This window comes from Giraffa tippelskirchi, chromosome 10 (assembly GCF_054371585.1).
Source record: "Giraffa tippelskirchi isolate mGirTip1 chromosome 10, T2T-mGirTip1v1.2.pri, whole genome shotgun sequence".
NCBI lineage: Eukaryota > Metazoa > Chordata > Mammalia > Artiodactyla > Giraffidae > Giraffa > Giraffa tippelskirchi.
The window spans coordinates 149,831,660-149,858,547 of NC_137284.1; the positions used below are offsets into that span (position 1 = coordinate 149,831,660).

The following is a 26,888-nucleotide window of genomic DNA, read 5'->3' on the forward strand; positions in this document are numbered from 1 at the left end:
TTATTTGTGAGAGTAACAGCCTATGAAAATTATTATGAGATATTTGGAAAATATATAATCAAGAAAATATAAATCACCTATAATCTCATCACCTGGAGAGCAATGTCACTTCCTGATCTCGGTAGCTCTCTGCAATCTCAAATTCATCCCTCCTCTTGGCTCTCTCCCCTAACTCTAGATTGGTGCACTTGCCTCCTCAGTTACTGTCTTCATCCTGGCCGCCCTTTGACTCCACATGATCTAAGTGGAAACCCCCATCATCCCCCACTTCTCCCTTGCACCTGCTCCTGTGTCCTTTTCAGCAAATTGTCCCACTGTCCACCTGGTGACCTAGGTTAGAAGTGATCCTTAGCGCCTCTTTCTTCCTCACCCTAACACCTAACCAAGACGCTGTAGTTTCCTCTACCTGCATATCGTTTGGCTCTTTCCATGTCCCTTAGTCACCAGCGTCACGACTCTGATCCAGACTCCATCACCTCTCTCCTGGAATATGGTAGCAGCTTCTATGGGTCTCCATGTCTCCAATCCAGTCTCCACACTGCGGCCAGGGTGACCACACGACGAGGGGCAAGCTATCACACTGCCCCATGAACTCCGATCCTTCAGCTTTTTACAAGGTCCTTCCCCCAAATGCCCCCACCCCTGTTTAACCATTTCTATTTGGAGCAGTCTTCACTCTCCTCTTCATCGGGCTGACCTCTTCCCATCGTCCATTTCTCCACTGAGCCATCTTTGTCTCCCAAGAAGCTTCGCCTGACTCCCCTCTCCCCAGGAAAGGTCTGGCATGAGCCCACTCCATCCATCTCCTGTTTACTCCTTACGTCCTCCTCTCCCTGTGAGCTCTCTGGGGCATGCGTTGTGGCTTCTTTGTCACCCCAAGCCCACGATCTTGCCCCGGCCCGGCACGTGGGAAGAACTCGACAGGTATACGTCTGGAGCCGCTAACTGGGGGTCTAGGGTTCTCTTCCACACGGGAGGGGCGGAGGATGGAGCCACTGCTGGGAGGGTAGTCTTAGGCTGACACGCTTCCAGATTCTTTCTTCTTGAATCCGGTTCTTGAGTTCCCCGCGCGCACTCCACAATGCAGACACGTGCTGATGGGGGAAACTTGAGCGAGCAGAGCCGCCCACTCCGGCCTGGCCCCTGCCTGCGATCAGGGCTCACAGAGACAGACCTTCCTGGCCCGGGGTCTGGCGGGGTCGCCAGCGCCCCAGCACCTGGCAGATGGCCGCGGCGATCTCGCGGTTGCGCAGGCTGTAGATGAGTGGGTAGAGCAGCGGCGTCACGTGGGTGTAGACCAGCGCCAGCGCGCGGTCCCGCTGCGGGGAGTAGCTGGCTTTGGGCCGCGCATACATGAAGGTGGCGCAGCCGTAGTGGAGGAAGGTGACGGCCAGGTGCGAGGCGCAGGTGGAGACGGCCTTGCGGCGGCCCCGCGGGGAGCGCAGGCGGCTCAGGGCGCCGGCGATGGCGCCGTAGGAGGCCAGGATGAGCAGTGAGGGCAGCAGCAGCAACAGCAGGCAGGCGCCCAGCAGAGGCAGCTCCTGGGCGTAGCTCCGCGTGCAGGCCAGGTGCAGCAGCGCCGTGATGTCGCAGAAGTGCACCAGCAGGCGGGAGCCGCAGAAGGGCAGGTGGAAGACGGCCGCCGTGAGCCCCACGGACACCGCTAGGACCCCGAGGCAGCAGGCCAGGGCCAGCCGCGCGCACAGCCCGGGAGTCACCACCGCCGCGTAATGCAGTGGGTGGCAGATGGCCACGTAGCGGTCATAGGCCATGGCGGCCAGCAGGAAGCACTCGGCCCCGCCCAGGGCCACGAACATCTGCATCTGCATGGCGCAGCCCAGGAAGGAGATGGGGCTGCCTTGGCCCAGGCCCGGCGAGGCCAGATCGGCCAGGGTGCGGGGCACCACCACCAGCGTGTAGCCGAGCTCGATGGCTGACAGCTGGCACAGGAAGAGGTGCATGGGCGGCCGGCTGGGCGCCAAGGCCACGGCCAGCAGGATGAGCAGGTTCCCGCTCAAGGTGGCCAGGTGCAGGGCCAGCAGCAGCAGGAAGAGCGCCGGCCTCAGGTGTGGGAACTCGGCGAAGCCCTGCAGCAGAAAGCCGCGGGGCAGGGTGGCATTGCTGGGGCTGGCCATGCACTCGCCTGTCCAGGTCCAGAGGCACCTGTGGGAAAGAAGCGGGGCAAGGGGGAGTTTGTGGGCTCCACTCTTCTGGCCCTGCTGGTGAAGAAAGGGCTGGGTGGAATTAAGAGGGTAGGAGCCAGTAGAGCTTCAGAGAGGGGGGCGGGTTGATGTGTCTATTTCCATCTCCCTCCCCATGTGGTTATTGGCTCAGTCCTGTTCGACTCTTTGTGACTCCATGGTCTGTAGCCCACCAGGCTCCTCTGTCCCTGGGGATTCTCCAGGCAAGAATACAGGAGTGGGTTGCCATGCCCTCCTCCAGGGGATCTTCCCAACCCAGGGATTTAACCCACGTCTCCAGCCTTGCAGGCAGATTCTTTACCCTCTGAGTCACCAGGGACATCTTCTTGTCTTGTTCTGAAAATTGGTCCAGTTTTTCCTGCCTCCTGGACTAGAATTCTTACAACTCCCTTCTCAACATGCTCTTTATAAAGATACCTTGATTTGAGACCCTTTCTTTACTTTGCATCTCTCTTGACCTCCACCTAGGAACAATGCCCTTTCTTCAGACTCCACTTGCTTTGTGGGTCTTGTACAGCCCTTCAGCCTCTGCTGGCTGCCCGGAGGCAGGCACTGTGTCTTTAGGCTCTGCTTCTATTTCCTCCTTCCTGCCCTGTGCTGCTATTTCTGAGTTGCTTTTCTTGTGCCGCAGAATTACAAAAATGTACGGTTTCCCTAGTGGCTCAGGTGGTAAAGAATCTGCCTGCAATGCGGGAGACCTAGGTTTGATCCCTGGGTCGGGAAGATGCCCTGGAGAAGGGAATGGCAAACCACTCTGGTATTCTTGCCTGGAAAATTCCATGGAAAGAGGAGCCTGGCAAGCTACAGTCCATGGGGTCACAGAGTCGGATACAACTAAGTGACTAACACTTTAATGCAGATGAAGATCTTAGTCATCATCTCATTCAACCTCATAATTTTAAAAGAGAAAAAAAAAGCTGGGGAGGGACAGGATAAAGGGCTTAACTGTTGACAGATAATTAGAATCAGAATCTGCATTCCTGAGACTGAATCCAGAACTTCTCATGACCCTATATGAGGAGGTGAAGGGTCCCTGGGATTAGTCCGTCAAGCCATACTGATTCAGCTTTAAATAGAGACCCAAGTCTGTGCCTGGCATTAAGGCAGCCACTTAGCAGGCGATGGTTAGTGGAAAGGCCTGACCGGGCCCATCTGGAACAATACATCCTAACAATCTTATTAGTACTCCGTCAGCATGAGAAAAAGCCATGTACATCTGTTCTAACTTGCCCTTCGGAGGTAGCAGTACATTCCAGATCTGCTGTCAGAACAGTGTCTGAGTATTATCCGGTGACACATTGCAGGCAACCGTGGAGAGCATTGATAGCGTGTAGGTTGGCTGCAATTGTTATAAACCTCCGGAGTCAGGGACCATCAAGTGGTAAGAAATTCAGAGCCATGCCAACTAGAGGAGGACATCTGATTTTTCCAATAGTTATTAATGATATCTCTTTTTTAATTAATTTTAATTATAAGCTCAACCATTATTTCCTGTTAGTGCCTCTGAGTCACTGTTTCTAATCAGTGTTGGAAGTGGAGTTTGTTGTTATACTACAGAGTGCAACAGCAATAAAACTGGGGCACTGGCAACAGGTAAGCTGAATACAAGAACGGGAAGGAATGCAAAGAGCTTGCTCTTTGCTATTAACGCGCCTTGTTGAAGAGAGTTCTGGGGATTTATATCTATCAGTGTCAGCCTGTGCTCTTTTTTGTCATCTGAGGGGAATGCCTTCAAACAGATGTTTGCATTGTTGCCTTGATGGTGGAGGAATAGGGTGGGGTTGTGGGTGGGTCTGAGGGATGTAGAATCACTTCCCATCATTCCCTTCCTCTCCCTGCTGTATTCAGTCATTTGAACAAATTTAACAAACCTGTGTTGAGTTGGCAGCCTGGTCCCCGCCAGGTGTTGTAGCTGTGGGTGTGACCAACAGACAGAAGCCTAGTGTCCTGGAGGTTCAGACAGGATGAAGCTGTTGCAGGAACTGGCTCTCTTCACTCTGCCTCTGCTGACCCCCTTGGTCTTTTACTTCTTCCTTTTCATCGCCTTAGAGAGGCAGGGAGTGGAGGGCAGAGAGATGCAAACAATCCATCTCTTTCCCCCTCACGTTCATACTTCACAGAAATGGAGATGTTGCGAAAGGCTGGGTAGTGGCTCCAATAACCCTAAGCTCAAGGCGTATCATGTTTACAAACAAGGCCATGGAAAGCAAGCCAGACAGCTCAGTTCAATCAAAAGGAGACTGAGCAGTGTTTCTCCTTTGTCTAGAGTTTTTAGGAGGATTTCTCACAATCTCTAGGAATGTATGTTAGAAAAGTCTTTTCCCTGGGAGGGAGAAAGAGAACAGACACTTTCACAACTGCAATAGTTTGTTCAAAACTAGGCTCCAGCCTAGTAGGAGAAGCTACAGAGGGAAAAGAAAACCTCACCTCCCTCCTTCAGGGCCAGAAGGGCCATATTCTCACTCTTCAACAACCATAGCTGAGAGAGTATCAGGCAAATGCTTGTACAGACTTTATACATTTAACTCACTTAATCCTAGCAACAATCTAATGAGAGAGGCGAACTCTTATTGTACTTACTTAACAGGTAAAGAAATTGAGGACTAAAGGAGTTAAATGTCATAAAGCTAGTTAGCAGTAAAGCCAGGTTTTCACTAGTCCCTGCTAGTCCATGGATTTATCCACTATAACTGTCTTCCCTCTTTATCAGTCTCCTAAGAATTCTTCTCACATAAGACACACTCTGTCCCTCTACCCACTTCTCTTACCTCCCCCTGCTCAGAAATTACCTGCACCCTCCAAGACATTTCTGTCCTCAAATTTCCCTTTGCCGACATTTCTCTTCAGGACATGTGGATATAAGTAGGCATACAGATGATCTAAGACAGTAGATTTAAAAAGAATTTCCCCTTAGCCTTGACCTTCTTCATTCCTATTGTTACTGTCCTGGCAGGCCTGCTTTCCTGATTGTATAAGGCTCTGTGGAACACTCACAGATTAATGGCTGCCTGGTGGCCCAGGACATCTGTCTGGATGTGGCTGGGCTGGGGACAGCTGGGATTTGATTTTCACTATGTAGAATAAATAAAATTATCTGTAATAATGATGTTTTTAGTTGGTTATTTTAATAGCCAGTTGAAGCACTTCAAAGGAGAGGTTGTGGGGAGATTTGAAAGGCAGACAGATCAGGCCCCTCTTGAAGATTCCATAAAATACGATACTGAACTAACTTGAAAGTCAAATGGTCCACATCTTCATGTTACAGTGAGGGATGCTGCAGAGAGGTCATATAACCAGCCTGGGACCTCGCCACTATCTGTTGGCAGCAGAGCTGACTTGGTTCTGTTTGTTGCCAGAATTGTCTTCCAGAGTAGACCTGAGTCCATTTATCTAGTATTATTGTTTACAAAAACACCAGGGGAGAGGTCGCAGAAAAATCAGATCATTGTCCCATAAGAAATTAAATTTAGAATTGTCAATATGCCTGAATTTCCATTATTTGACTTAATAGCCTGTCATGAGCATCTGGTCTATGAATTTACACAAATTGTTCTGAAATCTATTTTCATCCAGTGCATCTTTTTAGGAAAAATACACACTGTGCATTCAAAGGGCTTCCCAGGTGGTGCTAATGATAAAGAATCTGCCTGCAATGCAGGAGACAAGAGAGGCAGGTTCCATCCCTGGTCAGGAAGATCCCCTGGAAAAGGAAATGGTGACTCATTCCAATATTCTTGCCTGGAAAATTCTATGGACAGAGAAGCCTGGCAGGAAAGATTGTTGTTTTTTTTTTTTTCTTTCCCTTAATCCTCAGTGAAGTAGAAAGACTCCCCACAGTCTAAATTTTTGCTTTGGTATGTGATGCTCAATTTAGGTTGCGGACAAGTTAATTAACATTCTGAAACCTTGCCTCCTTATGTTGAATGGGGGTAGCAAAGGAGGGACACGTGAGGATTCTGTGAGATAACATATAAAAGCTAGCACAAAACCCACACGTAGTAGACGCACAACAAGACCAAAAGCATTCTCATCTCTGTCCTTCATGCCTTGACGAGCTTAGATCACATTTCCTCTGAATATTCATCTTTCCACCATGAAAATCTCCTCACCCCTTGACTGTGTCTTCTCGGGTGACTTTTCTGTCTTTCTGGGATCCATGAAACAAAGGTGTGCATGGTATTCTGGATTTAGGGAAGAATACTTTTCTCACGGGGAAAAAGCAGAGACAGACATAATAGATAAGTCTCATCTAGCTATCATCGTCATTTTTCTTTCCCCCACCTCTCTTTCTATCTTTCCACTTTCTTTTTCTTTGGTTTCCCATCATCTTTCTAAGCCTGCACAGATTTTGGAAGAAGACATATGTGAATTCAAATCCTGGCTCAATCACTTACTAGCCACATTAACTGTGGGTGAGGTACTCAGTTTCCCTGATTTTCAATCTCTGTACATCTCAATGGAGGTAGTGGTGTCTAATTCATAAGCACCCTACAAAGGAAGCTCACAGCACAGTGCTGGGCACAAAGCAGTCATGAAGAGATGGTTTTTAATCCCACTATGCTATCACCCAACTTCTACAGCATCATGTCAGCATATGGGTGCCACCTGCAGAGCAACTGACAGCTGAAATTACTATAATGACTCTTTTTCCTATGTCATCGGCCTTTTCCTTGGTTTATGACAGGTAACATGAACCACATTAATTAACATATATTTGCATTATTATATATTTCAAATTCAGATTTGTGTTTTAAATTTAAAAACCCATTTACAAAAAATCTCATTTACCTTTTTACTGCTTTGTCATGCAAAATTACATTGTTTAGTGTGTGTGTGTGTTTTATTTTCGCATTAATTTGGTAATTTCTTTACTCAAAGGAGCTAAATATCGTCTTTGGTTGTAGAGATTTCACTGTGCTCCCTCCTCCAACTATTTATGATCTCAGCCTCGACCCCTGGGATATGAACCTCCTTTCCAGCGTGATGTTTCTGTCTTGTGAACCAGTTTCTCTTACATGATAAAGCAGTCTACTGAGTCCCCATGACTAAATTTGGTAAGATAGCTTGTCAAAGGCTTTTGAAAGTCTAAATAAAAGAAGTCCTTGCTAGTTTCTTTTTGGCATCTTTATCCCCTAAAAGCATTTAAGTAGATTTAATGGGGAATGTTTGCCTTATACAAACATTCTTGCTTTTCCCCCTCTACATGTTATAAAAAGGAGATGCTCTTGATATTTCCTGTGTCTACTCTGGACCCCTTCTTCAAATGATGGTTACAATTCTGGCTGTCTTAGTTCTCCAGTTCTGGGTCAATATGTTACCTTGGGTTTTGCATTTTGGTCAACATTTTGTCCTCAGTTGCCTGACAATTCAGAATCATGACAATGTGTGCACTTGTGTTAAGAGTTCCACTGCTAGTTGAATAGTTGCCGCTGTTAGTTCTCTTTTCTCCGAAAATCAATAGTGGGATTAGAAATTTGAGTGAAGTGTCATTTCAGGCTTGCTGGTCTCTCCACTTTCATCTGGAGAGGAGCTTTGAACCATACAAACCTAGGAGTCCTGCTGATTTTAGAACCGGCTCTCTGCCTTTAATGCTTTTAAAGAAACTCCCTGTTTGAACGAAGCAGCACCCATTTAAATTAATATCTCTTCCACCAGAGGAAGAAGGATATGCTTCAAAAATGAGCATTTTAATCTTCAACATCAAAATTGTCTGGCAAGGAGACTGTCCCAGTTCTGGGACCATGAAGGTCAGCTTGTCACACACAAATGCATGATCATTGTGCTGTTACATTTTTAAAAAGTATTCTAGGCCTTAGGGTCAGTTACTCTGTCTACTTGAGTAAATATTTGCATTTTCACTCTATAAAAAATCTAATTTGTTCTCAAAAATTTTTTGAAAATCAGCTATCATTTTCCATGAAGTTGGTTTTAGTAGGTTGGAAAGTATTTTTAATTTCCAACTTCATCTGGTGCTACAAAATAGAGAGTTCCCCCCCAAACCCAGAAGACTGTTTCTTGTTGGTCACAGACTGAGAGCTGAGACTAAGAAATGGGGGCAAAGCAACTGTATGGATGAAGAAATTGAAGCTACCTCTCTTCTGTCAGGATATTTTCATGATTCATTAAAATGCAAAAAAAAAAAAAACATGGTTAAGGGAAAATGTTGATTTCCTGAGCCAGCCACCTATCAGCAGACAGCTGCTGATTTCTTTGGAATATTGCCTCAGAAAGTCACAGGCACCTCAGGAAAACCATTATCTGCAAGAGTTGTGTGTGTACTTTTGGCTTCAGGACCTTTTTCCAATGGGACATCCCCTCACCATCCTCCTGCTTTAGAAGACTCCTGTGGTTGCTGAGAAGGAGTAACAAATTCCTAGAGGAAATCAGATAGAAATGCACAGGATTCAGCTAGCCCAAAGGTGGACTCTGATGGGGACCTGGGTCTTCTTCAACGGGAGGACCTGTGGTTGGTGTGTCTGGGGCCCAGGGATTTCGTTCTTTGTCCAGTATGGGAGGTGGCTATGGAGCCTTTCCTGTCATGGCATTGTCAGAGGTCAAGTTTTTCTGTTCTGTGAAGTAAAATGATAATCACCGGTAAAATGTTCTTGAGTACTTTCTTTTCTGCCTCTGAGAGCTGAAGAAATCCTATTTTCTTCCATTCTATTCTTACATGTTATTCTAGAGAACCGAAATATCACTGGATGCCTCTCACCGTGAAAACCTCTGTTCATTTGATAAGACAGAATTCTCCCATTTTTAGGTGAGAAGGCTGAGGCAGAAGAGAGGCATTTGGGCAAAGTCCGTTCAATAAAAATAGAAGCAGAACCTACCAGTCCCGGCATCTGTGGCCACCTCGTGTTTCTCAAGCCCTCTCCCCACCTCAGGTAACCCAGGACTGAAGGGCTTTACAGGAGACAACACCTTGAACATGGAGTGCTCCAGGGTTTACTGCTGTGGGGGCACCAGGTCTGATCTAAGGAGGGGGGTCTTCCTCTCACAAGAAGTGATCTCTCCTGGGCAAACCTACTTGGGAAGCATTTTGAATCCCTAATTTCCATGCTCTGCTCTCGGTGTTTCTCATCCTCTGCCCTCCTACCCCACAGGCTTCTCCTTACCTGGGCTCAGAGACAGGGGTGGACAGGAGATTCAGATCATGGTGCCTGGAGGTTAGAGAGGTCACAGGTAAAATGAAAACAGCAGACTCCAAAACTGCAGCAGGCAGGTGTGGAGGAGGAGGAGGGCTAGAAAGGAGACGAGTGAGGATGGAGAGGCTGCAGAAGGGTGAGTACCCGGAGGGGATTTCCACAGTGGCTTCTGATGAGCTGTATGTGGTCGGTCCTATAACCTTAGCTTGCTTTATATCCCTCGAGAGCTGGGGAAACAGGGAGGAGAGGGATACACTAGTCCCTTCCAGAGGGAGGGCAAGAGCAAAAGGATCCTATGATGAATTCTTTGGTCACAAAATCCCTCCTCAAGGTTGGACACCTAGGAGGGCTTGGTGCACACACAGTGACTCTGCAGCTGTCCAGAGAGAAATAGCTTCCTGTTTCATCCTGACCACCTGCCCAGAATGCACTCTGTCCCACTGGTGCCCACTCACTCCCTGGAGTGTTCCATGCTCCTCTGTCCTCACAGCAATTCCCATTCCCATCTGTGCATGCTGGACCAGGGGGAAGTTCTAGAACCTGTGGAGAAGGATCAGGTGCTCCGTAGGTCTAAGACGTGTTAGCCTGTCCAATGTCTAGAGCAGGGAGCTGGCTGTTGAGATGCATGAATGGATTGTCTTTATTAACTCTCCCATGTGTGCAAGGACCCCAAGAAATTGCACTGGGCCATTTCCACCGAAGGATACTCCTGACTCTGGAGTATGGAGCATGAACTTGACAACACTGGCAGGTCCCTCTAAGTTTGGGAGCTGAAGACTTGCTCTTGATTTTTTGGCTATTATCCCTCCTATCCACATATATATGTATATATGCACCAGCAACATAGGGCTTAGAGGTCATCTGTTCAAGTCCATTCACTCATTCACTTGTACTTTAACAATTTCGCACATGCTTATTGAGTACCTACTATGTGCCAGGCTTCAATCTAAGTGCTGGTGTGTAGATCAAAGGGCAAAACAGACAAAAATTTCTGTCTTCATGAAGCTTACATTTCAGGGAGAAGAGAGAAACAGTAGCCAAATTAGATAAATTAGATGGCATATTTGAAAGTAAGTGCAATGGAGAAAAATAAAGGCAGCTTGAAAATGTGAAGGAGTGACATGCAATTTTAAATAGGATGCTCAAGGAAGGCTTTAGTGGGAAGGAGACATTTGACGCAAAACTTGAAGGAGGTACAACAGTGAATCATCTGGACGTCTGGGGGAACGGTGTTCCAGGGAGAAGAATTAGCCAGTGAGAGATACTGAATGGGGAGCAGGTCTGGTGGGTCTGAGCTTCAAAGAGGAGCCCAGGGTGGCTGGGGTGGAGTGAGGACAGAGAGCGGCAGACAAGGTCAGAAAAGTTGTGGACGGCCAGTAGGAGGTGCCTTGCAGGGAGCTGTGAGAAACTGGCTGAAATAACTGTTATTAAAAAAAAAACAAAAATTAGAAAAAAAAACAAACCAGTCTGGCTGCTGTGCTGAGAATAAACTTTAGAGGGCCAGGTTGGAAGCAGAAATCAGCAATAAAATAATCTAGATGAGAGAATATATGATTTAGATGAGAAAAGCAATAGAAGTGGTGAGACAAGGTTGGGTTTTGAATACGTTTGATTTATTAATATTTTTTATAATTCATTTTAAATGTAGAGGCAGCAGAATTTCCTGATGGGTTGAATATGAGATGTGGAAGGAAGAGAGGGGTCAGAATGATTTTTCACCTGAGGAACAGGAAGAATAGAGGCATCATTACCTGAGATGAGGAAGGCCTCAGGTGGAGTGACTTTGGGGAGAAAGAGTGGTCAGAAATTCAATGATGGGCATATTAAGCTTGAGATGTCGTTAGATGTCCAAGTGGATCTGTCTAATCAACAGCTGGGCAGGTGATCTGCATTTCACAGGACAGGTTCAAGTTAGAGGTGTAAATTTGAAGTCATCAATGGTAGGTGATACTTTAAGCCATGAAACTCGATGAGATCACTATGGGAATGAGCATAGGTTAGAGAGAAAAAAGGAAAGGTCCCCAGACTGATTAAGGGGGTGCTCCAAAGTTAAAGGTTTAGGAAGATGAAAAGAGACCAGAAAGGGAGAACATGGTAGGGAGGCTACAGTCTCCATTTTTCAGCCAGGTAGATCAGATACTCGTGTCTGCTCATCACAAATTTGCATATCTCCGTCATGGAATATTTACATGGAAAATGATTCCATGATACTAAGATGTCTTCCCCCATCGATAACAAGCAATTATTTTAATCTCAACATAATTCTTCCATTAAAGGTAATGTGGAGGGTTGAATGATGGCCTTACAGGGAGCAGGGCATCTTTCCCTTCCCGTTTCCCCTTCTTCATAAAGTATAAGAAGCTACACCAGAGGCTGGAAGTGAGGGCAGAACCCAAACCCTATGGAGAAGGAAAGAATCAGAAACAAAAACTCTGGGTTCCAAAATTCTAGATTTCTTTCCCAAATTTGGTTTGTTTAGCTCAGTATACTTAAGAAGTAATTTACCTTCTCTGAGCCTTAGCTCACATGACTTAAATGTAAGAATGATAATACCTGTGCCTAATTAGCAGAGTTTGTTTGGACATTTTATTTTATTTTTAAATAGTTTTGTTGAGGTATAATTGAAATATAAAAAACTATGCATTTAATTTGTTCAATTTGATGTATTTGGACATAGGCACACACCTATGATACCATCACCATAATTAAGGGAAAAGACATACCTAACAACTCCCAGAGTTTCTTTGGGTCTCTCTCTATTCTTTTTTTTTTGTGTGTGTGTGTGTGGCAAGAACCCTTAGCCCAAGACCTACCATCTTAACAGATATTGAAGTGCATAATACAATGTTGTTATCTATAGGCCCGATGTTGTACAACAGATCTCTAGAAGTTGTTCACCAAACACAAGTGGAATTTTTACCCTTTGAATGACAACTCCCCATTTCCTCCATCCCCCTGCCCCTGGCAACTGCTGTAGTATTTCCTTCTTTTAAGAATTAGACTACTTTAGATTCCTCGTACATGTGTAATTAAACAAACTGATATTTCTCCCATCTTAAAGAAAATCTTTCTTGATCCTGTTTTTCTATCTAGCCCTGATATTTTTGTACTTGGAGAAAATCCTCAGGAAAGTTGTGTGTCCTTGTTGTCTGTATTTTCTCTCCTCTTATTCTTTCTTTTAAAAAATAACACTTTATTGAAAAAAGGAAAAAAAAACAAAAATTTCACTTTATTGAGGTATAATTGACATGTAAAATGCTGTTTGGAGATGAGATCTTAAATGAGATCTTACTTATGAAAACATTTCATAATTCCTAAAATACTCTATAAATGTCACTTATAATTATTATGACGTTGAAGAGCCGCGGTCAGCGTATTTTCCAGTGGAGAACTCGAGCCAGCCTTTCCCTGGCACCGAGCTTCAGCATGTAGAGTGCCCTCCCTTTCTCATTCTTTTGATGCACGCAGTTTCCCTGTAAGGAGAGAAGCAGCTGGGAAAGGACGCAGTCTGGACAGGCCTCCTTAGTGATCAGGACTCACGGATGTGGTGGTATTATTCATAAACAGCAGTGTAGTCATGGTTCAGAATTTTGGAAACAGCGCCAAGAGGCTCTTGGACATAATTTGCGGGATAGATAAGCCCTGACCTGAAGCAAAATTTACCAGTGACAGGAGTTTGGAGTTTTATACACAACATTTTCTTTGGCTGGAGTCTGGCTTTATTGGAAGGGCTGTGTCAACACAGGGATTGTCTGCTTGGGCCCAGGGATTCCTCAGAGTGGCGGTGCCTCTGTCCCTGCTTGGAGGGCTGGGGTGAGTTTTCTCAGACTTGGAATCATGTGGGATCTGTGTTTGAACAGAGACTGGAAATACTTACATCATCTCCACATTCCACAGCTGTTTGTCACCGGATTGCAAATTGACTGGAGGGATGCCTGTTTCCAGGGAGAAAAGACACTGCTGCTTTCTGGCTTCAGCAGAGAAGAGATCAGTTAGGTTATTGATTTTGATTAATATCTATGGCCCTAGGGAGGAAAAGTTAATTTCCTTGGGGGCTTTGCAAAATTTGGGGGTAAATTTATAGAAATATAAGTGAAAGGAAAAGAGTAATAGAGTAAACTTCAAGTATCAAAAATAAGTGAAATTATAATGCTAAATTAAAAAATCAAAGGCACAGAAAAAAACCAGAGCAGATCATAAACAAAACCTCAAGTTGATTGAAGATTATAAGAAGACATAAATTTCTATAATTTTCACCTAGGAAAAGTGACAAAAGATACAAATGAATTAAAAAATGAAAAGGTAGAAGCTAAAATAGATGTAGTAGAGATTAAAAAAAAGAAGATAATATTATTAAAAAGTATTTATGGTTGTAGTTGACACACATCTAAAAATAAAAGGCTAACTGGCCCAAGAAGAAATAATAATTTTATATACAATTATGATCATTAATAACATTGGATTGCTACTGAAAACATAAGCCCTCTGCCTTTCTCACTACTCCCATGGAAAATTCTTTTACTGGTGGATTTTAGCAGAGTTTCAAGGGGATATAAATATAATAATAAATGCAAATAAAATATACTATAAAGTATATAATCCACATTGGGCTTCCCCAGTGGCTCAGCAGTAAAGAATCCGCCAGGATTCTCCTGCAGGAGCTGCAGGAGATTTGAGTTTGATCCCTGGGTTGGGAAGATCTCCTGGAGGAGGAAATGGCAACCCACTCCAGTATTCTTGCCTGGAAAATTCAATGGACAGAGGAGCCTGGAGGGCTACAGTTCATAGGGCTGCAAAGAGTTGGACACAGCTGAACATGAACACATATAGTCCACATATGTTATATGTTTTTCCAGAAAATGAAAAAAGAAAAATTGCCCAACTCATTTTATGATAGTTGTATAAACTAAATTAAAATAATTCTCATTAGTATACTATGTAAAACATATGCACTAATTTTATAGATTAAAACATATTTAAATATTATCCAGGGAAATTTAACTTTTTTTTTTTAAAAAAGCAACATATTTTTACCAAGGAGCAATTGTCTCAGGAATATACAAATGATTCAACTTCAGAAAAATCTATAAGTTCACTCTCATGTTGGTTGAGTAAAGAAAAACAAAGTTATCTCAATACACTTGAAAAAAATGATGAGAATTCTTAGGAAGCTAGAACTAGAGAGGAACTTTATAACCTAATAAAAACTACATATAAAAATTCTACAACAAATGTATTTAATGGAATCTAAAGCACTTCTTGTAAAGTCAGGAATAAGACTTAGCAACACAGTACTTATAATTCTAGCCAATACAAAAGGAAAGAAAATAGTAATTTATAAAGAAGAGGATATATTATAATTATTTGCTGATGATGTGATCAGTTACATTTAAGGTCCAAGAAAATTAATGGGCAAATGAGTCACACCAGTAAGAAAGTTCAGCAAGATTTCCTAATGTAAGATTAACTTATAAAAATAAAGTTAATCTAAACCAGAAATAATCAATTAGAAAATATAATAAAAGTAAGATACCAACGCAGTAGCAACACAAGTCATAAAATATGTAGGAATTAATTTAATGAAACACACAAGAGATTTATAAATAAAAACTATTAGACTTTAATATAGGACAAAAAAGAAAATCTAAATGAAAGTAGACAATTACCAAATTCATGAATGGGTAAAAATGCCTTTTTTCTTTGTAAAAATGCTACCTTTTCCAAATTTAATATTATCAAATGCATTTCTGATAAAAATTATGACAGGAATCATGTGGCAAATTAGTACATTGGTTTAAATATGTATAGAAAAGTAACATAACTAATAAAAATGTAGGATTTTGGACTAAGGAAAAGATTAAAGAGAATGAGTACCCCTTCAGATATTAAGACATACTGCAAAGCAACAATTGGTAAAACACATTGATAAACATTTGTATAAGAAAAAATAGGCATTTGGTGAAAGATTGACATCTCAGAAACCGACCCAAAAATTCACATGAACTTGGTAAAAAAAAAATTGGTGGATTTGACTATATTAAAAATAAATATTTTGGCTAACAAAGGACAACCAATGTAAGTAGAAACAATAGTTCAGGTAGTGATACTTGTATACCAATAATAAAAAATACCTCGAGTTATATAAGGAAATATCACTAATTAATTTTTTAAAAGACAAGAAGAAAAATGCAGAAAGGATATGATTAAGCTGTTCAAGAAGAGAAATTTGAATGAATAAGGAATCACTGAAGAGATTGTCAGCATTGTCTTTAGCCAGAGATAATAACATTTCAGGGACTTCTCTTGTAGCTTAGTTGGTAAAGAATCTGCCTGCAATACAGGAGGCCTGGGTTCAATCCCTGGGTCGGGAAGATCACCTGGAAAAAGAAATGGCAACCTACTCCAGTATTCTCACCTGGAGAAACCCATGGACAGAGGAGCCTGGCAGGCTAGAGTCCATAGGGTCATGAGAGTCAGACATGACTTAGCGACTAAACCATGCCCAATAACATTTAAATAGCCAAGCTGTCCCTCTTTCATCTTTCTCCATTGTCCCTGGATGAGTTGAATACTTGGCTTCATTTTGTCTTCACATCAGCCTCTTAGGATCCAGTTGTCTTTTGTTAAGGAACAAAAGCAAAATTGTCCTATTTCTCAAGGGATTTGTATAAAAATTACTAATCAGAGCAGGTACAATGCTGAGGTAAGACATTAAGAGTGAGGTAGCTGGGTTTACATGAAGGCAGCATCTCACTTGTTTATCTCCATTGATTCCACGTTCTTACTAGGAGACTCCAAGCCAAGGACCTTTCATGGTAACTAGTTACCATTTGGTGGAAAATGTAACCCACTAAAGTTTTTTCCCCTGGTTTTTTTTTTTTTTTCTTTTGAAACTTAAACATATGAGATACTTTTTGAACTATTTAAAAATAGTTAAAAATAATTTTCCCACAGTTTGTGAAATAATCTATTTACCAACTATGAGTTTGAAGCTACACCCCAACCTCAGCCAGATGGCTTAATACATTGAACATCACACCTGCCACTTATAAGATGCTAAACAAACTATTAAATGAAACAAGCAAGTATAAATGAGAAACTCATTTATAGCCATCAGATTGGCAAAAATTAAAATGCCAGATAATATAAGTACTGGTAAAGTTGTGGAGAAATAGGAGCCCTCCTGCGGTGAGAGTGGAGGTATAATTTGTGCAGTTTTTATGGAGAACAGCTTAATGATATTCATAAAGTTGCCTCATGTTCATAGCCTATGTCTTTGCATTTTCACTTCTGAGAATTTACCCCACACGTATTCTTCTATAAAGAGAGGAAAGATAAGTTCTCAGATGTTTACTGTCACATAACTGGAACCAACAAAGGGCTGGTACATGAGTGCCCACTAGTAGATAAAGAGATAGGAAAATGTGCTATATGCAAATAATGGAATACCATTCAGGGGACTGGGCTTTCCTGATGGCTCAGTGGCAAAGAATCCGCCTGCCAATGCAGGAAACACAAGAGACTCGGGTTTGATCCCTGGGTCAGGAATATCCCCTGAAGAAGGAAACGGCAACCCACTTCAGTATTCTTGCCTGGCAAATCCCATGGACAGAGGAACCTAGTGGGCTACAGTCCATGGGATCGCAAAGAGTCATACATGACCAAGTGAGTGAGCACAGAGGCATACACATGCAGGGGGTTAGAAGTAATGAACTAGAATTAAATATGTCTACATTAATAAATCTCAAAATATAATGAGTTAAAAACACTAAGAAAAACAAATGTAGCATAATGCCAGGTATCTTAATTAAAACACACAAGTGAGTACCTGAATACAATAAGAATCTTAAAGAAGAACCTTGAGTGATTGATATGCTATTGTGCCACTAAATGATTCTGGTCAAGTTATATTTTTTGTCTCACTCCCTGAGAAGTAGTTTTTCCCTTGATCCTCTGAAATGAGTGGGAATGGAAAAGATATACTTGTTACAGCTAATTAATATCAAATAGTGATGAATCCTTCCCTTATTAACCAGTCTTCTCATTTAAGCTCTTTGGTATCACCAATTCATATCAGAAATTAGTGTCAATATTGTTAAATTTCTAAGATTACTTTTACTGTCTATGATGATTTCTCATAATAAAGACTATGTAGTGTGGGGATGAGGGCAATATTTTCAGCCTCCTTGCAGTCACTACACGAAGCAATAACATCAAACCTCATCCCTCATTTTCCTGTCCATTCACCTTCTGCTGAATTTTCAGTGACGTCAGCCCTTAAGTTGTACTAACCATGCTTCCCATCGTTGATTATTTCCACCTATTTACTTAACTAGTAGCAAAGAGATGATTGCTTCATGAATATCACCAACACTCCTCTAAGATAACATCTACTAAACCTTTTAACTACTGTAGTTGTACCCTTGTTTGTGTAGTATGACTGGCTGTGCTGTGCTTAATCTCTCAGTCATGTCCGACACTTTGTGACCCATGGATTGTAGCCCGCCAGGCACCTCTGTCCACGGGGGTTCCACAGGCAAGAATATTGGAGTGGGTTGCCATGCGCTCCTCAGTATGACTGCCTACTTATCCCAATTTCATCCAATCCACTAGCTTACTTTCTTTCTTTTTTTATTGAAGGATAATTGCTTTACATGATTTTGTTCTTTTCTGTTAAACCTCAATATGGATCAGCCATAGATATACATATATCCCCTCTCTTTTGAAACTCCCTTCCATCTCCCTCCCCATCCACCCCTCTAGGTTGATCCAGAGCATCTGTTTGAGTTTCCTGAGCCATAGAGCATATCCCCGTTGGCTATCTATTTTACATATGGTAATGTAAGTTTCCATGTTACTCTTTTTATACTTCTCACCCTCTCCTCCCCTCTCCCCATGTCTGTAAGTCTATTCTCAATGTCTGTTTCTCCACTGCTGCCCTATAAGTAAATTCTTAAGTACCACTCTTCTAGATTCCATATATTTGTGTTAGAACATGATATTTATCTTTGTCTTTCTGACTCACTTCACTCTGTATAATAGGTTCTAGGCTCATCCACCTCATCAGAACTGACTCAAATGTGTTCCTTTTTATGGCTGAGTAATATTCCATTGTATATCTGTACCACAACTTTATCCATTCATCTGTCGATGGACATCTAGGTTGCTTCCATGTTGTAGCTATTGTAAATAGTGCTGCAATGAACAGTGGTGTACGTGTGTCTTTTTCAATCCTGGTTTCCTCAGGGTATTATGCCTAGGAGTGGGATTGCTGGGTCATATGGTGGTTTTATTCCTAGTTTTATAAGGAATCTCTATACCGTCTTCCATAGTGGCTGTACCAATTTACATTCCCACCAACAGTGCAAGAGCATTCCCTTTTCTCCACACCCTCTCCAGCATTTATTGTTTGTAGACTTTTTGATGATGGCCATTCTGACAGGTGTGAAGTGAATCTCATTGTAGTTTTTATTTGCATTTCTTTAATAATGAGTGATGTTGAGCTTCTTTTCATGTGTTTGTTAGCCATCTGTATGTCTTTTCGGGAGAAATGTCTGGTTAGGTCTTTTTTCCACTTTTTGATTGGGTTGTTTGTTTTTCTGACATTGAGTTGTATGAGCTGCTTATATATTTTGGAAGTTAATCTTTTGTCTGTTGTTTCATTTGCTATTATTTTCTCCCATTCTGAGGGTTGTCTTTTCACCTTGCTTACAGTTTCCTTTGCTGTGCAAAAGCTTTTAAGTTTAATCAGGTCCCACTTGTTTACTTTTGTTTTTATTTTCTTTATTCTAGGAGGTGGGTCATAGAGGATCTTACTTTGATTTATGTTATCGAGTGTTCTGCCTATGTTTTCCTCTAAGAGTTTTATAGTTTCTGGTCTTACATTTGGGTCTTTAATCCATTTTGAGTTTATCTATATGTTTGGTGTTAGGAAGGGTTCTAATTTCATTCTTTTACATGTAGCTGTCCAGTTTTCCCAGCACCATTTATTGAAGAGGCTGTCTTTGCCCCATTGTATATTCTTGCCTCCTTTGTCAAAAATAAGGTACCCATAGGTGCATGGGTTTATTTCTGGGCTTTCTATCTTGTTCCATTGGTCTATATTTCTGTTTTTGTGTCAGTACCATATTGTCTTGATGACTATAGCTTTGTAGTATAACCTGAAGTCAGGAAGGTTGACTCCCCCAGCTCCCTTCTTCTTTCTCAAGAGTGCTTTGGCTATTTGGGGTCTTTTGTGTTTCCATATGGATTGTGAAATTTTTTGTTCTAGTTCTGTGAAAAATGCCATTGGTAATTTGATAGGGATCTCACTGAATCTGTAGATTGCATTTGGTAGTATAGTCATTTTCACAGTATTGATTCTTCCTACTTAGGAAGATGGACTATCTCTCCATCTGTTTATGTCATTTTTGATTTCTTTCATTAGTATCTTATAACTTTCTGTGTACAGTTCTTTTATCTCCTTAGGTAAGTTTATTCCTAGATATTTAATTCTTTTTATTGCAATGGTGAATGGGATTGATTCCTTAATTTCTCCTTCTGATTTTTCATTGTCATTATATAGAAATGAAAGTGACTTTTGTGTATTGATTTTATATCCTGCAACTTTGCTAAATTCACTGATCAGCTCTAGTAATTTTCTGATACTATCTTTAGGGTTTTCTATGTACGGTATCATGTCATCTACAAACAGTGAGAGCTTTGCTTCTTTTCTGATCTTGATTTCTTTTATTTCTTTTTCTTCTCTGATTGCTGTAGCTTGGACTTCCAAAACTATGTTAAATAATAGTGGTGAAAGTGGACACCCTTGTCTTGTTCCTGATCTTAGGGAGAATGCTTTCAGCTTTTCACCATTGAGAATAATGTTTGCTGTAGGCTTATCATATATGGCCTTTACTATATTGAGGTAGGTTCCTTCTATGCCCATTTTTTGAAGAGTTTTAATCATAAGTGGGTGCTGAATTTTGTCGAAGGCTTTTTCTGCATCTATTGAGATTATCATGATTTTTATCTTTCAATTTGTTAATATGGTGTACCACATTGATTGATTTGCATATATTGAAGAATCCTTGCATTCTTGGAATAAACCCAACTTGATCATGGTGTATGAGCTTTTTGATATATTGCTTAATTCTGTTTGCTAAAATTTTGTTGAGGATTTTTGCATCTATGTTCATCAGTGATATCAGGCTGTTGTTTTCTTTTTTTGTGTTGTCTTTGTTTAGTTTTGGTATCAGGGTGATGGTGGCCTCTTAGAATGAGTTTGGAAGAGTTCCTTCCTCTGCAAGTTTTTGAAAGAGTTTTAGAAGGATAGGCATTAGTTCTTCTCTAAATGTTTGACAGAATTCTCCTATGAAGCCATCGGGTCCTGGGCTTTTGTTTTTTGCGAGATTTTTGATCATAGCTTGAATTTCAGTGCTTGTAATTGGGTTGTTCATAATTTCTATTTCTTCCTAGTTCAGTCTTGGAAGGTTGAACTTTTCTAAGAAACTGTCCATTTCTTCCAAGTTATCCATTTTATTGTCATATAGTTGTTCATAATCGTCTCTTATAATTCTTTGTATTTTTGCACTGTCTGTTGTAACCTCTCCTTTTTCATTTCTAATTTTGTTGATTTGATTATTCTCTCATTTGTTCTTAATGAGTCTGGCTAAAATAAAGGTTTGTCAATTTTGTTTATCTTCTCAATGAACCAGCTTTTAACCAGCTTTTATTCATCTTTACTATTGTTTCTTTCATTTCTTTTTCATTTATTTCTGCTCACATCTTTATGATTTATTTCCTTCTATTAATTTTTTTTTTTTTGGTTTGTTTGTTTAGCCTACTTTCTGATCAGACACGTACCAAACTTTCCCAATACCAGTGCCTGGCTAAACTTCAAGTGAGTTCCTACAGATGCTCGATAATAGTCTTTTTATCCAATGATGAAATCTCCACAGCTTCCCTGTCAACCAACCTTCTTCTGTTCATCTTAAACTTACTTCTGCTTAAACTGATATTTCTTACTGATTACTGCCATTGCTGCTCCTTCTAATTCCACCGCCACTGCTAAAACAATAGCTTAGAAAAGTTCCTGGAATATAGTAAACACTCAGTAAATGTTTGCTGCTGTTCTTACTATCACCGCTCCTACCAACCTATTCAGTCTCCTAGGACCACCATATGTCAATAATTATACATTAAACCTGGTGCCAAGTATTCTACATATGTTATCTCACTTAATACATTTTTACTGAGAACATTGAAACCATTCAAGTAAAATCTTTAGGTGTTTCAAAATTGATCTCCTTAAAATTTGAACTCTTCGCTCATTCTATCTCAGAAAAGAGGTGTTGTCTTCCTCTCCCAAGCCAATACTTCAATATGTATTTCATTCCCAATCCTTGTCTTCACTCCCAAGACCATGTTTTCTTGTTTTCCGACTCCCTAGATTCTTCAGTCTCTCCCTTTCCCCTGGCTCCTTTCTCAGCCTTCAAATATGCTCAGGTCCGCCTAACTTGTCCTGAAACCCCCAAGTTTGAATTGATTTCTGTAAAAGATTCTATCATATTTTTCTCTTCATCATTGTACACATCCTTAGGTAAGTTTTCAGTCTATCTTGCACCTCCTCTTGCCTGAATTCTATGTTCCTGGAACCCACCTCTATCATTTCTGAACTAATCACAGTTGATTTCCAAATTACCAAAACCCTCTTCTAACTACTCATTCTCATAGATTTTTCCAGTGAATTTGCCCTTTTGACCTTTATATCCTTGAAAATCTTCTTTGGTTTGTATGACAGGACAGATTTTTGATTCTCACACACATTTCTATGCACATTCCTGACCTTTCCCTGCCTCTTTAAGGCCAGATGGTGAGCATCATGAGAGGGCATCATTTGAGGTATGTTGGAAACAAAGCATGCACAGAAGGTTAGGGTTGGGGCAGCAGGAGAGTCATTATTCACATTGTCAGAGGGAAGCCAAGAGGACACAAGAAGGCAGAGAAAGCCAGAAGGTTCGTATTCCTGGCATCAGTTGATAGCTGAGATAGCTGAAGTTGGAGGTGAAATATTATGAATGTTTGGGCATGATTGGTCAAAGGGTTTATGAAAACTGATGGAGCTGGAGCAAGGAAGGGCAGAAGGATGCATGTGGTTGCTGGGTAGGTGACAGGGAAGTAGGTTGGTTGATGGGGAGAAGAACAGATGGCGAGCAGGGAAAAAAAAGGAATAAAGAAAAGGAAACCTGGGCACCTTTCACTTACCTCCTCCGGGTGAAATTAATCCTGAATTGGCCTTGCTCAGAGACCTAGGGGTAAGGATAGCATGAAGCAGCAGGCTGAGTGATTGTGAGAGCAAGGTGAAGACCTGGGTTGGTCTGATTATTGGCAGTGGAAAGAGTGGAACCTGGCAGACACACAGATACAGTAAGCAAGGTACGTGGACCGTCACCATCCTTCCTCTTCAGTAAAATAGAGTAGTATTCTGCTCTGTTAGATCCTTCTAATAGATCCTTCATGTGTTCACTATCCAGGTCAGCAGTTATCAACACTTTGCCATTTCAGTTGAATCTGTCTTTGCCCCACAGTCTTTAGATATTTGTTTTAAAGCGAATCCAGAACATCCTATTATTTCACCCATAAATAATTCAGTGCACTGATTTATTTTGTATCTAAGCATCTGCACACACTGGAGAATTTTCTGCTTCTGCAGCTATTCATGTAGTTTCTTCAGTTATGATATTTGAGTACCAAGTGAGTCTTAAAAACGAGTGTAGCCTAAAAGCCCGGTGGTGGTTTAGTTGCTAAGTCAGGTCTGACTTTTTGTGACACCATGAACTGTAATCTGCCAGGCTCTTCTCTCCTAAGGATCTCCCAGGCAAGAATACTGGAATGGGTTGCCATATCCTTCTAAAGCAAATTTTCATGACCCGGGGGTCGAACTTGTGTCTCATGGATTGCAGGCAGATTCTTTACCGCTGAGCCACCAGGGAAGCCCCAAAACCCAGTGAGTTCTGCCAATAACTCACTGTAATAAGGATTCTGAAAGTAGTATGTTCTGTCTCCTTTAAATTTTGTGGCTTTTGAGGCCCCACTAATAACTAGAACTTAGTCCTTAAATTAAAGGAAATTCCAACACAATGGACATGAGTTTGAGCAAACTCTGGGAGATAGTGAAGGACAGAGAAGCCTGCCATACTGCAGTCCATGGGGTCACGAAGAGTCGGACACGATTGAGCGACTGAACATCATCAACAGCTTGTTTCTCAAGCAATCAATTTGATCTTGAAATTTGTATTTTGGGTAAAAAAAACTTTGTTATTTAAAAGTCTCTGAGCTAGTCTTGTAGGCAACCTTAGAATCATTTATAATCAGCCTAAGTTATAAAGCAACTAACTCCAGGAGATAAATAAGTGTTGGAGAAAATAAGCCAAACTAGCAGGAGCATGAAAGAATACAAGACATAACTAAAAATACAGTACTGCACACAGTGCCTCAAATAAGCCGTACAAAACATAAGTGTGCTCAATAGTTATAACAAGCCAACTATATAAATCAGAAATCAATATATGTTATTTAATAAAGGTTTTTTCCTAATGTGTGAATTTACTTACAATAGGAATCTCTCCAAAAAAGTCACATTTCATGCTATATTTGAATCATATTTATTAAGGAGAATAAATTGTATAAACCCAAGGTCATGTAGACAATCTGGGACAAGAGAGCTGAGCACTCAACAGACTTAAGGAAGTTAGAGAAAGATAGTGTCCCACATCAAGTGGAACTTGATCTTGCTTGGTCAGGAGTCAATTTAAAGGCCAGGAGGGATTTGTATAGTATACTAATGGAAGGTAAATTCAGAAAAGGACCTGGAGGTAAGGTGGTGGATGTCATAAACTGTGTTTTGTGGAACATTAGTGCCAAGCAGATGTTCCTAAGTTTCCATCCAAAAAAGTGTTCTTTTCAAAAGTGTATTTTAAAATACTGATTAAAAAATTGTTTCCAGTCTTGATCACATATTCAGGTTTTTAGGTAATATGCATGTAAATGGAGAAGAGATGATAGAACAGGTAGATTTCTTTCTTTACTTTTAAAAAATAAAGCATATATTATTAACATCCAAAGAGCATGTATTTCTCAACACATGGTTTGGGAAGCACCAAGTTAAGGAATGGAGAGCTACAAAAAGATTTTTTCAGGAGACGAAGTGACATGTTACCAGGATTACTCTGGTGCGGTTTTAAGATGGAGTGAAAAGGAAGAAAATGGAAACAAAGAGAAGGCTATAGTAATAGTTGAAAGGTGAAGTCCTGAGGGCCTGGATTTGAGCAGTGGTGTGCCAATAGAAAAATAAAGTTCACCTGTAGGAGATAACACAAAGAATGAACCTTTGTTTTCAATAGATACCCAAATGAGACTGGTGAGGGTGAGGGATAAATCGAGAGCTATTCTGTTTTCCAGGGCAGGCAAAATTTGCAACCATTGACAGAAATGGAGGTGTACACACACACACACACACACACACAGAGCTAGCGGGCTGGAAAGGATGCTGAGGTCAGAACTGGGCTCACTGAGCTGCACATGGCCATTCAGGTGATGAGGCACAACAGCTGCTGATGTGGGTATAAAGCCCAGGAGAGGAAGGGCAGGGCAGGACAAGGAGGCTTGGAAATTTTTGTGACTGGGTTTTGAGTGGTGGAAGGCTGATATTAAGAGTCTAGGCAGACTTTACAGGAAGTGTGGTATGCTGGAAAGAATACAATGTCTGGAGTCAGGAAGTCTGGTTTCTAGTTCTGTCTCTGTCACTAATTCTTTACAACTTTGGACAAATTATTTATCTTGTCTGAACCTCTCAGATAGATAGATAGACAATAAAAACGCCTGTCCCAAAGGACTGTTGTGAAGGTTGAATTAGATCGTATTTGTGCGGTATAAACTGTAAAGAGCTGTACCAGTATTAGTTACTACTATGAGTGACAGGTCCAGAGAGTTAAAAAGCTAGATTCAGAGATCAGTTCCAGAGTAAGTGGGTAGAGACCATTATAGTTCATGTCTATACAAGTGCCAGGATCTGAGAAACTGAACTGGTATGGGGGAGGTACAGTAGGGTGAAAGTGGGCAGGCAAATAGTTTGTAGGAAGAAATTCTGATAACGATTATTAGAGATCTGCTCATCAGGAATCTGAGGTGGACTGGTCCCTGGGTGCCCTATATGAGGGAAGGAATCTAAGCTGTCAGCCTGGGGTGGAAGACAAGGACACTCACTCCCTTGGAATGCCAAGAGCAGTAGCAAGAGTAAGGCTGGCAACAGCCAGAATTCATCTGACACTGGCTTACTTAATGGGGTCCTTCAGTAGTAAAAATACAACAGTAATAATTAACACTCTAGCATTTATTGTGCGCCAGGCACTATTATAAGCTCTCACCTCATAGTGACTGAATCACTTGGTCCTCAGACAACCCTACTTCTTGTTCATTCGTGTATGACTCTTTGCGACCCCATGGACTGCAGAACACCAGGCTCCTCTCTCCTCCACACTCTCTCAGAGTTTGCTCAGATTCATGTCTATCAAGTCTCATCAAAAAATTCAGCCTCGTCACATTAATTCCAAAATACTAAGAAAAACTCTTGCCTTAGACTGCTGACTTTAGGGCAGCATCTTCCAGCTCCTTTCTGTGATCTTCGTGGGAGAGCTGTCCAGCCCTTTGTAGCTCTCTGAAGGCTTCTCAGCAGGGTCTTTAGTTCAGTTAAATTGCTCAGTCGTGTCCGACTCTTTGCAACCCCATGGTCTGCAGCATACCAGGCTTCCCTGTCCATCACCAACTCCCAGAGCTTACTCAAACTCATGTCCATTGAGTCGGTGATACCATCCAACCATCTCATCCTCTGTTGTCCCCTTTTCCTCCTGCCTTCAATCTTTCCCAGCATCAGAGTCTTTTCCAATGAGTCAGTTCTTCCCATCAGGTGTCCAAAGTATTGGAGTTTCAGCTTCAACATCAGTCCTTCCAGTGAATATTCAGGACTGATTTCCTTTAGGATGGACTGGTTGGATCTGCTTGCAGTCCAAGGGACTCTTAAGAGTCTTTTCCAACACCACAGTTCAAAAGCATCAATTCTTGGGTGCTCAGCTTTCTTTGTGGTCCAACTCTCATATCCATACATGACCACTGGAAAAACCATAGCTTTGACTAGACAGACCTTTGTCGGCCAAGTAATGTCTCTGCTTTTTAATAAGGCAGGGTCCTTGGTCCTCTAGAAAAGCCCCATGGGGCACACCTCTGTGGCTTCACCAGTGGTGTCTGGCAAGTTGGTCTGCAGCCCCTTGACAGCCTGCTGCATCAATCTTACCACATACCCTACCTCATCCTCAAGCTCCTGGTTGGAAATGCACTTTTTTCTTTTTTTCAGTTGGAGTCTTACTTTTTTTTATCAAAGTTAAAAAATAATTATGTAAGACTGAAAAAAGTATGTCCCCTACTTTGTCCCTGCCTAGCTCTGATTTCTGCTCCTCAATCCCAACTCTTTTTATTACTTCTTCTGGCAGTGTACTTAAAAAGCAAT

General features: G+C 41.7%; 2 protein-coding genes across 4 annotated transcripts in view; one reads left to right on the top strand and one right to left on the bottom strand.

The window, feature by feature from the left end:
- Nucleotides 1-26,888, top strand: part of LOC145523729 (olfactory receptor 2A14-like) — a 350,514-nt gene that overhangs the window by 17,372 nt on the left and 306,254 nt on the right. The gene's annotated exons all lie outside the window — the stretch shown is intronic.
- On the bottom strand, nt 1,161-8,340 carry LOC145522509 (olfactory receptor 10AC1-like). Its single transcript, XM_081531185.1, has one exon. The coding sequence runs from the start codon at nt 2,133-2,135 to the stop codon at nt 1,161-1,163; it is 975 nt and encodes a 324-aa protein (XP_081387311.1). The 5' UTR covers nt 2,136-8,340.

Coding starts and splice junctions, on each gene's coding strand:
- LOC145522509 (XM_081531185.1), bottom strand. CDS start 2,135: ATGGCCAGCCCCAGCAATGCCACCCTGCCCCGCGGCTTTCTGCTGCAG.